The 15,260-nt window shown below is 40.4% G+C and overlaps 1 protein-coding gene across 8 annotated transcripts in view; it reads left to right on the top strand.

Annotated features, from left to right (window-relative positions):
• The window catches only part of ARHGEF28 (Rho guanine nucleotide exchange factor 28), a 276,813-nt gene that overhangs the window by 243,676 nt on the left and 17,877 nt on the right, over nucleotides 1-15,260 (top strand). For all 8 annotated transcript variants that reach the window (XM_032474203.1, XM_032474193.1, XM_032474196.1 and 5 more), the window contains 2 exons: nucleotides 3,411-3,896; nucleotides 5,020-5,320. In XM_032474203.1, coding sequence (XP_032330094.1) covers nucleotides 3,411-3,896; nucleotides 5,020-5,320 — 787 coding nt within the window. The remainder of the gene's footprint in view (nucleotides 1-3,410; nucleotides 3,897-5,019; nucleotides 5,321-15,260) is intronic.

Raw genomic sequence — 15,260 nt, forward strand, 5'->3', positions numbered from 1 at the left:
ACTGTGCTGAGAACTGAGCACACGGAGGCAGGTGGGCCCCAGAGTCTACCCTCAGACGGTTCACTGTCTGGGAAAGACAGACATCATAACAGTTAGGACTGTAGGGCTCCCCTTAGGTCATGGACAAGAAAGGCTGAATACATCCAGTTGCTTAATTTATGAGTTAAAAAATATTTTAAGATGCTATGAAAGCAACGTGTATAGACAAATTTATAGAAAACCCTTTTTTAAAAGTTTTTACTTGAAGTATAGTTGATTTACAACATTGTGCTCATTTCAGGTGCACAGCCAAGTGATTCAGTCATACGTATACTTTCCCCCCACACTGGTGTATTTGCCGTCCCTACTTCGTATCTTGTATCTGTTGAATATTAAAAGAAAATAAAGTCTGATTTTAAGTTTTCCCCAGAAAAAGATGCAGTTGTGCTGCACTTGATGTTTTCGTAGTAATGCTTTGATTGCATCGAGACTTGTTTTATGTTCTATGGTCATCTGCCTGTTCTTATTGTAGCACCACAGGTCTTAGTTATTAAAGGTTTGAATTACACTTGAACATGACAGTGCTAATCTCCTCTTACTATTTTTCTATGCTTATCGATAGGTTCTTTCATAAGAACTTTTGAATCACTCTGACCAGTTTCTTACCTTCTACTAAGACAGTTAAATTAAAATATTATTGTATTTATGAATTAAATTGAGGAGCATTGGCACTTTTGCAATAATTAGTTCTCTTCTCTGAGAACATGTTAGTTATTTTATGTTCTGCTGGAAAGCTTTGTAATTATCTTCATATAGGTACTATGTATATATGTATTTTGTTTTTGGTAAGTTTATTCCTGAGATACTGTTTTTTTTTTCGTTATATTTCCCCAATGTCAGTTGCTGGTATGAAAAAGGTATTGATTTTTTAAAATATATTTTTAACTGGCCGACTGATTGAATTTTGCTTTTTGTTTGTTTGTTTTAATAGTTTTTCTTTTGATTTTTAGAGTATTCCAGGAAGAAAGTAAAAATTTGAAGGTGTTAATATTATGGCTATTCTTCAGTAATGACATCAGTTTCATCCTGGCTTACTGCTTTGGCTACAACTTCTGAAATGTATTAAGTAATAGTGGCCATAATAAGCATCCTTGTCTTACTCAGATGTAGTGGAAATGCCATTACATTAGATATGCCGTTCTGGGGTGGATATTCTTAGAGATGAATTTCTCATGAAAAACAAGTCTTCTTTCTTTTAAATTTTAGCTGAGAAGGGATATAGTTTGAGTATAGTTCATTAACTTTTGCGATATAAAAACTCTGAGTGTCCTGGCTTGTGTCGCCTGATGGAAATAAGGTCGTAGCTCTTTTCAACCTTGAATGCAGCCCTGTGTGGATTCACGGCTCAGAAAAGCTGGGTGACCTAAATAACCTAGTTTTTGCAACACATTAGGCTGAAGCAACATGGGAAATATACGACTCTATAGTGGGTTCTCTTCACCAAAGCTTTTGAGTTAGTCTCAGGATATGGGCTTTGGAAGATTTCTATTCATGGCACCGCCATCTCTTTTGAAGCTGAATCTCTTAGACACGATGAAAGCTTTTGCATAAGCATTTTTGAATCAGATGAAAATGAACTTTGATCCCTGTGTTAGAAGAACAGAGTTAGGGCTGAGGTGTAGGCCAGGCAGAAAGGGAAGGACACACTTACTTCCGCAAAGAAAAGTTAAGAGAGAGGGACCTGGGAGTTTCCCTAAACTTGAAAAGCAAGTGCTGTTCTCTGTCCTAAATATAAACTCTAAGTGCCAAAATGAATATCCAGTCTTCAGACTTCACCTGTCTGCCACAGGAAAGAGTGGTCTTGTCCCAGCTGTTAAGTCGATATGAAGAATACTTCATGGTAGCACTTAATTAATCTAATTGTAATCCTTACATGAGCATTATCATTGCCTGTGGCAGTGTTGGCATAGAAAATACTGGATTTTTGCTTGTTTGTTTTACTGTGTTGATGCCCTTAGGATCTGTTAGAATTAAGTGGTGATGTTCAGTCTACAGTTCTCTTTAGCTAGGTCAGCAGAGTCCTGAATGGCTTATTGTTTCATGTCTAAAGATCAGAGTAATTAGGGCCCATTCCCAATGATGTCATTGTTTCCTTTATAATAACTGCTGAAAGACATTAATCGAATATTCATCTGAATTTGAAATTTTCTGAATTGATTTTCAAATTTAAAAACATGAATTTTATTTCAGAAGGCCCCACTGAATACATTGTGGAGTCTCATTCCAAGACACATACCCGTTTAAAACACGTATTAGTTCTTTAACCTTCGGAAGCATAGGAAACTGCTGATTTAGCAACGAACTACTGGTCAAGTCCCCATCTTCCCAGCGTCTGTTATATGGACAGTTTTTAAAATTTTTAGGAAAGAAAAATGAGAATTTATCCCCAGGAGAGTAATAACTTCTCCTAATGGGTCACAACGCACACACATAACCAGTATGTGGCCATTTTCAAGTTGTCCCTCCCCTGCTTCTTTGTGCTTTCAATGGGAACTTCTAAAATTAAAAGCTTCCAAGGGCATTTGCAGAGATTGTTTTTCTTGGTTTTGTGGAATCCTTCTAAAACTTGGCAGTTGTTTCCCGTGATACTGCCAAACTTTTCATAGGCAGATACCGTAACTAGAAATGTTTTTTTAATCTAGTTAGTGATGTCCCCTTGGGTTTGAGGGTACCTGTCTTCCTTTAATCATCACAGCCTCCTTTTAGCCGTCCATTAAGCAAATGAATTTCAGCTGAGTGTTTTCTGTGTGCCACTCCCGCTGTAATACAAAGAAGCAACAGTAAGGAGACTAGTTTTTCCACTTACATATCTCCTAAATAAGATATTAACTGTCTTCGCAGACGTTATATCATAAAAGAGATTATTTACCAAAAGCTTCCAAGTGGTTGACTTTTATTTTTATGTCTCCACATATGTCGTATAGCTTAAGTAATTTCTGGTTTGAGGCTCAAAGGGTACTACCAGATTTATATAGATTCTTAAATTCTCCTGAATTATTGACTCCAGAGACCTCAGAAAGAAAATGAGACATAGCACAGGAATGCAGAGTCTCATGAATTTAGGTACTGGATTCTTCTTCAGAACACTTGCTTAAATACTATCCAGCAACCAGCAATAAACCATGTTTCCAGAAGAGAGGATGAGTATTGCTTTTGTGCTTTTATTTCTTTTGTACATAAATCCCAGGCCATACCACTGAGGAAGTGCAGACAAGCTTATTTGCAGGGCCAAGGTCAGTCTCTGGAGGTAACTTAGAGGAAGGGACAGAAATATTAAGAGAGAATAATTGGGTCATGATTTTTAGAGGTCATTCCACCCCAAGGTGCAAACAACATGGAAGCCTTCACTTTCTTCCTCTCTGCTCCGCCAGGCCGCCTTGACCATTCAGGACAGCCACATTGAGATCCACAGGCTTGTGCTCCAGCAGCAGGAGAGCCTGTCCCCCGGCCCCTTTTTCCGAGGCAGCCCCTTTCAGGACCAGGAGAGGTACCGCAACCTGGAGAAGCGGCGGGAGGAGCTGGCCAACATCCACAAGCTCCAGCATCAGTTCCAGCAGGACCAGCAGCGCTGGCACCGCAGGTGCGACCAGCAGCAGCGGGAGCAGGCGGCCAAGGCCAGCTGGCTGCAGGAGCGCGAGCGGGAGTGCCAGTCGCAGGAGGAGCTGCTGCTCAGGAGCCGCGGGGAGCTGGACCAGCAGCTCCAGGAGTACCAGCAGAACCTGGAGCGGCTGCGGGAGGGCCAGCGCCTGGTGGAGAGGGAGCGGGAGAGGATGCGGGCCCAGCAGAGCCTGCTGTGCGGCTGGAAACACAGCCGGCAGAGTAGCCTTCCCTCAGCGTTTTCCCCGGGAAGCATGGAGGTACGTGTCTTCCGTGCCTACGAAAGCAGAGTGTAAGGCAGCTTCCCAGAGACGGGTTTCGTCCTGGTTGTCGAGCCATTGACCAAACATCCATCTTCTTGCTGCTCCTGTAAGAGCTCACAAGAGTTCATCAGTATGTAGGCAGCAGAGGCTGGGAACCTTCAGAGACAATGCATAGGCATCCTGACTTGAAATAGGGACATTTGAAGGGCCTCGGTGCTGCTGGATCATGGGTTCATGGACTCTGAGATGCCCTCATGCAAAGGAAGAAACACAGAAGCAAGTTGCCCCATTAAGGCTAGTTTGTCCTGGACGCGTGCTCACTGCGAGCAATGCTGGTTTTCCTCTAGTTGAAGGACCCCCTTTATAGGCTCTAGTCATCAGAGTTCTGTTTAGATTGACCTTTTAGTAGATCAGTTAGCTGTTAATGTGCAGCGGTACTAAATGTAATAAGTATAATATTTTTCTGTTATTCCAAGCTGATTCTCTTTTTGTAAATTTGACCTAGTAAACTCAAAATTCATTTCCCTAATAACAGTTAACATGAGTCGTATACTAATTAACGATTGTACTGGATAAAATCTTTCCAAAGGTTCTGTGTTTCCTTTCGCGTCCTCTCTAACCATGCTTGGCAGTTCCATTTGTCCCAGGAGTTTACTTTTCTGTACTAGGTGCACATACATACTTTTCATTGAGAGTACATAAAATTGTAAAAGTTGGTAAGCTTATAAGAATGATCTGTTACATCTGATTTTCCTTTCAAACTGGCTAAATTACATTTATTGCAAATACCTTATGTATACATGAATGTTTTCACCTTTTATTTAGCCAAAGTGAAAATATTATTCCCTTAAAGTAGACACACTTTAGTGGCGATGAGCACCACTGCTTGTGTTTTTTTGGTTTGATTTTTGTTTCTTTTGAAACACGCTGTGCATTGTGAATGGAAGGTTTTGGTACCAGCCCATTAAAAGGGGATGGGAGGAAGGATCAAGGGTAATATCCTTTTCGACGTCACTCGTATTAAAATCTTGACTGCTAAATTCTATTCAGAATAAATACTTTATAAAACTTACACAGATTGCTGGAGAAGTTACTGTATTTTTTCTTTTTGCTCACACAGGTAATGGAACTTAATCGATCTGAGAGTTTATGTCATGAAAATTCATTCTTCATCAATGAGGCTTTAGTACATATGTCACTTAACACTTTCAACAAACCAACTCCATCAGATATCCATCAGGATGCCACGTACCCCCGAGATATGTCTCATTCTGCTTTGCTAAGGACTAATGAAAATCAAGTGGACCTCAAGATGGACCTTTCTCAGCCCTTGGATGTCAGCCATGAACTGTGGATAGCTGCTGGGTCCTGCCATCAGATACCCCCTCTCCACCAAAGCAGCGAGGATCCTTGTAAAAATGGTAATTAATGCTTTTATCATCATCTGTAGAGTTTCTGCAAGAAGCTGTTTCTCTGAATGGTTGGTTCTTTCTTTAGAGCAAATCAAAGTGGGCTCTAGACTGGGAATAAATCGGTGTTGATGAGCTGGAGTTTGTGGCATGAACTTTTCTTTGGGGAAGTCCGGGGGTTTGTGATTATCTGGCAAATGAGACCACTGTTGGAGAGCTTGGAGGATGCCAACAAGATAGGAGAACTAGCCAGGGTTTTCAGATCTGTGGGTCAAATGATAACTTTTCCCTGAAAAGTGAAGCAACTTGATATTTATTCCTCACTGTAGACCCGACCACATCTTGATCCACATACTTGTTGACTCTCAGAAATAAAAGATGGACAGGGTTTGTAGTAGGGCTTTATCGTCTCTTGGGGAAATTTCCTGTAACCTTAGTAAAAATCTTCTCTGTGGCTGTTAAACACCCAAAATGAAATTGTTCACATCATTTGTCATTGTTTAAAAAAAGAAGGTGGTGTGTCTCCATAAGTACCTCATAATAACACGATTTGCTAATCCCATTAAAGCATTTGCCAAATAGAAATGAAAGGCAGCTCCAGTTACCAGCTCCACATGTATCCAAATGATTTAAATCTATGTCTATTATAAATTGTTTTCCGTGGGATATGAAGTAGGGAATGAGAAGAACTTGAAACCTCTCTACCGAAAAACAGATGGCATGCGATAGAATAAACAAATGGCCGGCCACATGGATGTGAAATAAATCACCGACAGCAAAGTGTTTCAGAAACATGAAACAAGCAGTGAGGTCGAGCTCTTCAGAACTGGACACAGACTTGTTTCCAGGCTTCTTGTATATTCGTAGTTTGTCAGTAGGATAATTTTTCAGGAATGGAAACGCTTGAATGTGTTCAGCTTCTTGGAATTAGAGAGTAATAATTCTGACACTGCCTGAAAGTAGAGGTCTTACTAATCCAAATTATGCTGATACTTAGCAGTGGGTAATTCTTCATTTAGTCACTGCTGCAACTTTCTTATTTCTTGTCAGCGGATAGGAGACAATGAACTAGTTCTTTAAAGTATCGTTTCAAATGTTCTTTAAAGAATCGTTTCAAATGTTCTTTAAAGAAAAAAGAAAAAAATGCAAGAAGTAGTAAATTGAGATTTTAAAAATAGGCAGCATGTAGAAAATGTAACCCCTTTAATGTGTTATCTTGCAGCTCTAATGCCGTAACGATCATACTGCAGAATGCCTTCTCTTGGTCCACGTGGCTTTGCTGTGTGGATTCATTAAGTTGCCGTTCACAGTGCCGTCTACATTGTTAAGTGTGGTTTTGCATACTGGCTTTGGGATAATTCAGAAGCTCGGTTTGAATTAAACCACATTCTGCTTTTGTTTAAAAGACGTATTTCTACATTTTCTATGTCTCCCATCTTTTCCTATCGACTTGTGCTTTGAAATAGAAGGCTTTTAAACATTTGACAGCACACTTGCAGGAGATAGAAAATGTACTAAGGAAATAAACAGTGATTATATACAAAACCAGACTCTCCACATATGAGGAATTAAATGTAACCCTGGGAAATGCAGAGAAAATGTACTTAATGCTTCAGATCTTGTGTCTGGTGTAGGCCAAGGACACCCAGGACATTGATAGAAGAGAGCAAAACCAAGTTCGGCCTTCATCTCTCAGGAACATCCTGGTGTGTGCAAATAGGGATTAGATCAGAAATGCAGCGTGGGCTGTTCGGCACTGGAGTTTTGCAACTAGTCAAAAACTTCTATTTATGTTTGTTTACTTAAGCATGATAAGCAGTTTCTGGAGGAGACAGAAGTCAGATTAGGAGGAGGTGATAGGGAGGTGGAAGGAAAATTGGGTATATATTCTTAAGAGGGTTGTCAGGGCCAGATAAAATTGTTCAAGCCACTCCAGAGCTTTCACGGTTCTCAGAATCGAAAGTAGCTCAAAATAAGCCGCTGATGGTGTTCATCATAGCCTCAGCCTCTGCTCTCCACGTATGCCCCAGGGAGGGAGTTGGGGACGTGAGGGGGGACAGGAGGAGGCTGGAAGAAACCGGTCCAGGCGTTGCTGGTGGAAGGGGGACAGTCCTTGTGCTAGAATCGAGGACAGTGCAGTGTCAGCATCTTCTGTTTCCACATTTTGCTGCTGTATCTCTGGGCGAGTGCTTGTCAGTGACCATCACTCTGGCTAACAAAATTTGCCTCTGATGTTCTTGGCTGGTGTTTTTGTTAAATGTGTGTTTAACTGTGATTTGATTTCATCAGTAGGCCTTCAGGTCAGCTGCTTTCAGGCAGCTTCTGAAAGAATGGTTTGCACTTTGTTCTGTTCTAGTACTGGGTGCATAAGAGCAGCTCAGATCAGTGGAAATGTGAATTTTGGGAACGGTAAGCCTGGTGGAAAAAAAATTGTATGTAAATAAAATTCTCGAATGTGTTTAGCTGTCTCCCAGCTTGGAATTGTCAGTTTAGTTTGTTCAAGCCAACCTCATCAGACATGTTACTGGGCTCTTTGTGTTCTGGGTGAAATTGGTGTTTGAATTGCTCTGTCACCACCACTGCCACCAACAGTTGTATGACACTTGCCAAATTTCAAGCACTGTGCTAAGGTTTAACATAGAGAAGCCCATTTAGTACTCACAACATTCCACTGAGATCATTCTGTTCTTGTCTCCATTTGAGAGGGGTAGCTGAGGCACAGAGAAGTTCAGTGACTTGTCCAAGGCCACACAGCTAGTAAATAGCAAAGCCGGAGGTAGAACAGGGAAGACTGGTTACGGAGCCCAGGCTCTGAACCGTTACACTGTACGTTGTTCATTTCTAAAAAGCTGTTTAAAATTGTCCTCTAAGAGAAGCTGGAGTAGAACCAGAATAAATCCTATTGTAATGCCAGCAGGATATTCATGACCAATGGCCAGTTCTTTGTTGTTGTTTTCTTCCCTTCCTTCTTTTGTTAATATTACCATTTAGAAAATATTTCCAAATCATTTGGACTGTGGTGGCCAGTGCTTGCATGCGTTCTGAACATCTTCAGATATCATAAATACCCTTTAGCTTCACTTTTTTTTCCCATAAGACACCTTTTCTTAAGGATCATTTGTTTCTCAAATATTGTCCATATAATAGCCCCATGCTACTTGTAAATGTTTTTTAAGGTAATACTTTAGAAAGAACTTTACTTTCCAGTTTTGGAAGTTGTCTTGTGAACAAAATTCTTAATGTCTGAACATTAAATCCAAATTGGTATTTGATTTTATTTATAGTGGAGGGGATGGTTGATTTAAGAACTTAACCAGAACGCCTCTGAGGGACACCAGCCAAGACTACAGAAAATTTGAAGTTCTTTAAACAATATAGTCCCTGTAGGACAAATGCTATATAATTGGCTCCAAGAATTGCTCAACTGTATATTACTCTTCTTAAAGGCAAAACCAACAGAAAACACTTTTTTGTGTGCCTTTGTTCCTCACCTAGCTTTTAGAATTCTAGAACTACTTATTTAGTGTCACTGTTAGTTTATGCTATTTGGCTTTTCATTGATCAACAGAGAAAATATGGTATGCTAATTAATCTGAAATCTTCTTAGTTTCCCTTTTCAGTTATACTTTTGTCTGTGCCTCAATATTTGCAGGTTACCTAAAAAGCTCCTCTTCAATGTAGTTAAAGCATCATGGTTTTGCCATAATGCCTATGATAAAATTTAAATCAAGAACCAAATGTATGCGTTAGTCATGTAGTTGACATTGGAAAAAAAAAAAGAATAACTTGAGTAAGTTTGGATTCCAAAAGGGTATTTCTTTTCACTACATGTTGGAGTTTGGTGCCCATCAAAATATTTTCAAAATTCGAAGCATTGTATTCAGAATATTTTATCTTGGCAGCGTTGTTTCTTCTTTTCTAAAAATACAGACAGCTGTGTTAAACTTCCAGTGACATGTCTTTTGCATATGGAAATATGATAGAAAGTTTCCAAGTAAAAAGCCATGCTGTAGTTAGTATCTAAGTAATAGTCTTTAAGATGTGAGTATGTGATAATTTCTAATATTTTAAAAATATTTTATAATTCAGAAATGGGCACCTTATTTGTGTAATCTGTGTGGAAAGAAGCTTTGCCAAAGACCTACAGGCAATTTCCCATAAAACTGAAACTGGCATTAGATACTATATAAACTTCAGTGACAAAGGAGCATTTGAAAAGGTGGATGTATAAGATGGCTAGGGCGGCCATAACGAAGCACTGCAGACGGGGGGGGGGGGCGGGGGGCCTTGAACAACAGGAAGCTCACAGCTCTGGAGGCTGGAAGTCCAAGATCAAGGTGTTGGCAGAGCTGGCTCTTCTGAAGCCTCTCTTCGTGGCTTACAGAGGGCTGTCTTCTCCCTGTCTTCACATGGTCTTCCTTCTGTCCAAATCTTAGTCCTAATTTCATCTTCTTAAAGGACAGTTGCCATATTGGGTTAGGACCCACCTTAATGACCTCGCTTAATTACCTCTTTGAAGGCTCTCCAAATATGTTTTGAGGTAATGGAGATTAGGACTTCAAAATATGAATTTTGGGGGGAACACAATTCAGCCTTTAACAAAGAAAAATGATTTTTCTCCTCATTGCTATTTTTAGGTGCCATGAAAGCTTTAATTAAAAAAAAAAACTGTACCGAAGTTGAGCTATAATTTAACTACAGTGTGAACTTTTTAAAAAAAACTTGCTTAGGGAAGTGAACTAAATTTTGTTTAAAAATTCATGACAGTAAAATTATGATAAATATCTATATTCTTTATATTTATAGATATAGGTATCTGCTATCAAGCCTGTGTCAACACAGAAATTAGGGCAGAAAATACTGCCTATAGATTCATTAGGCCATTTTTCCAAACCTAGACCTTAATTAAGGAGCTTTGGGAATTTTGAACTCTCTCTGTGATTGGTAGGAATGTTAGCTGCCTTTGTTTTGGATTGCTTAAGTAAAGCCATAGCTGAGAGGCTGAGAATATTCACTGTGACATCAAATTATTATCCAGATAGATCTGTAATCACAATTGGGAAATCACTGATCAGCTCTTTATCTTTTCTTCTAGAATCTTGGCTGTCACTTTGGTTAACATTTTAAAGGAAACTGCAGTACTGCTTGCTCTCAGTAACTGACGTCATGACAAGAGAGTAAATAATTGGGCTCAAAGACTTCATTCTAATCTTTCTCACTGACAAGTGTGGATGATTGACTTTCACCTTTTGCAGATTTTGTACCAGGAAAGGGAAACATGCCATTTGTTTGCAGAGCCTGGTGAGCCACGGTGCTGCCTGCCAGCTTCCTGATGGCATCGTTCTCTGGGGGCAGGTTGGCTGTAAGCCAACTGGGCCAGGGCCATCCTGCCTGGGCGCACAGAGCCCAGTACACATGGGAGAGCACAGCCAGCAGGTGGGTGGATTCAGAGGCAGCCAGCCAGCCGTGTGGCTGCCTTTGCATCCCCGCCTCGGTTCCAGTTTGGTTTGAACAAGTTGCTGGAGCGAGAGTGTATCAGTACGAAGGATTCCAGAGGATAGGCCTGACCTTGGGTCATCCTGAACTTAAAATATGAAAAAAAACTCTACATGCATGTACGTGTATACAAGCATGTACGTACACACCTGTCATCTATGCGTTACATATTTGACCTCTCTAGTGCAGTGTGGCTTTATTCTCGAAGGGATTAAGGGTTGGGTTTGGAAAGGAAGATTGTAACCATGTAGGTACCAAAATCCCTGCAGGATAAGTCATGCTCCTTTCACTCTCAGTGACTCCTGGGACAATGATCCAAGACCGGCAGAGACAGCATCACATCTACAAAGCAGGATCTGGGGACTCTCTCCTCACTCACCCCTGTGTCCATCTAACCACGATGATTCCATTTCTAGGGCTTGCTTAAGATGTAGAGTGCTCAGCTAAGGAGAATATGACCGTCTGTTTCAGTGGGTAGCAAATTTTTCCTTAAAGGATTATAGTGAATACCTTCGTCTTTTCAGTCCCTCAGGTCTTTGTCTCCATTGTAGCTCAAAAGAAACCATAGACAATACGTCAGGAAGGAGATTAGCTGTGTTCCAGTAAAATTTTATTTGTGAAAACAGATAGTCTAACTGATTTTTCTTCTTCACTTAAATTGAGGAGGTTATAGTCCTCCTGGCTTGGAAGTTTCATCCCAATTAGTTCACCTTGGGAGGAATTAATCATGTAATGTTACCAGCACTTCATGCCGTTGAGAAACATATTTAAGTTAATGGTATCATTTGTTCTTTACAACACTCTTGTGAGACGGTGGTTGCTGTCTCTGTTTTTTGATAAGACACTTTTCTTTTTAACTTTTTATTCATTCAGTCTCTGTGAAAAGATGAATTTAGAAAAATGGAGTTGAGTATAGTGGATGGAGTTAAGGCTAGTGGCTTAAAACACAGAGAAATTCACCCCCCATCTCCAGCTACCCAAATCCTGTGATGGGTTATAAGGGTCACCTTCTAACTATGAGGCTGATGAGAAGTAAGATGCCAGGGGTGGGATTGGCTGCTGGAACCATGGGCAATGTAGCTGGCTGTGCATCAGGTTTCTGGGAGAAGGCAGTCAAAGTATGAATTCCTCTGTTCAGGAATTCTGATTTGGTAGGACTGGGCTGGGCCTGCAGATTTGTTTATCTGACATTCTCCTTTGGTGATTCCAAAGCGGCCATCCTGTTGTCTGTTCTCGCCCTGCCAGCCTGGAGTGCTGGGCTTGATGTTAGAGATCCTCAGTTCAAAAGCTAACTCGGCTGCGTGATTCCTAAGCTCTAAAAAGGAAAAAAAAGAAAAAGAAAAAGAAAGCCACACATGTTCTGGGATCCAGTGAACTTCAGCTTCATCCCTTCCTGCTGGAAAGAATTCATTGTAATTGTGATTCCAAGGTAGCATGCTGGTAGAAGTGAAAGTGTCCCCTAAATGTCAGTAGGAAGCTAATAGTTTAAAATACAATGTTTTAAAAACCCATAAATTGCAGAATTTTTTTTTACTCAGAATGGAAATACATTAGGATATAAAGGGTTAGCTTCTTTTCCCTACTGCTCCAAGTGGAGGCGTTTGCTAGTGTATCACTAGCACTGTCCTGCGGGGACGTCCTGGAAGCACAGCTTTTTGCTTCCCCTTGTTGCTCTCTGTAGAGGAAGAGGTTGCATCAGTCAGCCATGCTTTCAGGACCAAATGTAAGAAATATTCTGGCAACAAGACCGGATATCTCGGAGGGAGGACATAGTTCAAGTGGTAGAGAGCATGCTTGACATATACAAGGTCCTGGGTTCAGTCCCCAGTACCTCCTCTAAAAATAAATAGATAAGTAAACCTAATCCCCCCCAATTAAATAAATAAAAAGTAAAAAAGAATTTTAAAAAATACACAATAAAATCTTTTTAAAAAAGACTAAACACCTCAATGTGGCGTGTAGAGCTTCCACATCTACAGAATGCTTGCATTATATCAACATATCCTCAGGGAAACTTCAAATAATACTGGAGTTCCCTGAATAGGCTTTCCTACCAGATAGAAAATGTTGAGGACACCCAAGAGGAGGATTTTGGTTTAAACCATTTCTCACTTTAAATGTAAAAATTGTGTTCTGGTTTATGACCTTCATCTCTTTTTGAGTTCAGTTATCCTGAATTGATTTGTCCTTGTTGGTCCTGGATAAACTGATAAAAATCAAGGCTCAGAATCACCCGGAAGCACCTCTTCTTAGCACTTCTCATAATTTGAATCAATTACATGTGTAATAATGTACGTTACGTCTCCCTGTCCTTCTGCAGAATAAGCTTCAAGGGGGTGGGGAACTCCAGGTATCTCCTTTGTTAATCGCTCTCACACACGCACCAAGCACAGTGTTTGGCATATAATGAACATCTGATAAATAATTACGCCATGAATGAAGGAGGCAAGGTCTACACTCTTTAGCAGGAATGAAAGCAACTGTGAGCTTGAGCCACACAGCCTGACTCGACTGAGGCATTGAAAGAGGTTGAGGAAAAGCAGCAGACCTGTGGGGTTAAGACACACAGGCTAGCTACCTGGATCAGGTGAGTTTCAAAACTTTCCTAAATTGAGTATATGTTAGATGGCATCCTTAAAATGTCAGGGTAACTATAAGGTTGTTACAAGATTGTTTGCCTTGAGGACCTTCCTGGATTCCAGGTAGCATACTTTAACAATTACCAACTTTCCTTTCTCATTAATGTCAAAATAAATTTGTTTTCTGGTGTACAGTCCTGTTTACCAGTTTGTTCAACTCTAGAGAGCATCTTTTTATGAGTTACTTTCCCCTTCAGAACATTGTACATATAGCCACCAATGGCCCTGGGTAGTCACTGAAAAATCCAAAAGTTAAAACACATTCTCCATAAAATGCTTTAATTTATTCCCAACAAGTAGAAATGAGTTAGGAAGACAGCACATAAACAACGTAGCATTTAATTGTTACATCAATAACAGTTAGTTAGCCTAGCTATTCGCTGGGGTATTTCTTTCTGAACTGTAAAGTAGCTCGAACACCAGTGAATTAAACACGGGCAGCTAGTTCAGCATCAATGAAACACTTTCATAAATGCTTTTTCTTCTGCTAAATCCTGTTTAACAGCCCAGTGTATCTCCCCAGGCAAGACAATTAGTATCTGTGTAGCTAAGTGCACTCCTAGAATGTGGACCAGTTTCCCTGGCACCACCTTCTACTTGTCAGCCTTCAAATATTGCCTGAAAGATCACATATTTATTACAGCAATCTTAAAATTAAGGGCGGTGGCATCTTAAGAAATACTTCCCTTTGCTTTACCCTAGACCGACAGACTGACTGAAAGGCACCTGTGTGTTCTCAGCAGGTCAGTACCCAGAAACAGCTGGTTGAGGGGAGAAGTCTTGTCCTGTTGTTCTGCTCAGACGTCGAGCCAGATAATAATTAAGCCGGGGCCTGAGTTTTGATCTGTAGAGATGTTAATTTGCCACGATAAATCACTGTGGAGTTTCCCTGGATGCGGGACCAAGATATCCATTCTCCTTCTGGATGAGACATTAATTCAATTTAAGTTGAAATGTTAAAGCTTGGTTTGAAGTTTTACCTAAGGAAAAATGTAGTCTTACAAGGTTCCAAGTTATGCAGGAGAGGACTTTGAGCCTTTTACTGAACAGTTTCACGCTAAGACTGTGCAAAATTTAATTATTTTCATGGTAGTTCTTTTCCATAGCTCTTTGTGCAAATTTCATTACATGACAGCTCTCCCCCCCCCCAACCCCCAAAACATAACATACTGGAGGTTTGGATTAAATATAGAATATTTGGCTCATCTGCCAAGAATACAGGAGATTTTACTTCCCAGGTGAATTGAGGTCATTTTGTAGGGACTGGGGCCGTTGTAAGGCTTTGGAAGAAACATTTACAAGCAAAACATTGGCAGAGTTTTCATTTTATTTAATGACCTGCTTCCTACCACTGATCTTGGCACCCTGTGTGGTGATTTGCAATCAATTAATCATACAGAACGTTGTAACACTGCAATAAAGGCCCTGTGCTCTGCGTCTCATAAACCCACCAGCAACAAAAAACACGAGTTGCATGCTCAGAGACCACTCCATGCAAAACTCCAAAGGAGCAGGTGATTTTAATATTCTGTTTTCTAATGTGTCCTTGGAAGCCTCAGTCCTTTCTTGTACGTTCTGAGCTTTGATGTTTCTCTTTCTCAAAGATGGTTTGGGCTGTCATATAGGAGTCTGTGAGTGTTTATCTCATTCAGTTTAGATACCAGTCATCTAGGTGGGAGGGCTTCTGGATTCTTCGGAATTACTGAAACAATTACCATGGTTTTGGTTTTTTTCCCCCTGAATTCAGGGCAATCGTGCTGAAGTGCAGTCAGCCTTATTTGGGGGAGTCTTTGTAGGAATGATTCAGAAAGGAAGCG

Source organism: Camelus ferus, chromosome 3, assembly GCF_009834535.1.
Source record: "Camelus ferus isolate YT-003-E chromosome 3, BCGSAC_Cfer_1.0, whole genome shotgun sequence".
Lineage (NCBI taxonomy): Eukaryota > Metazoa > Chordata > Mammalia > Artiodactyla > Camelidae > Camelus > Camelus ferus.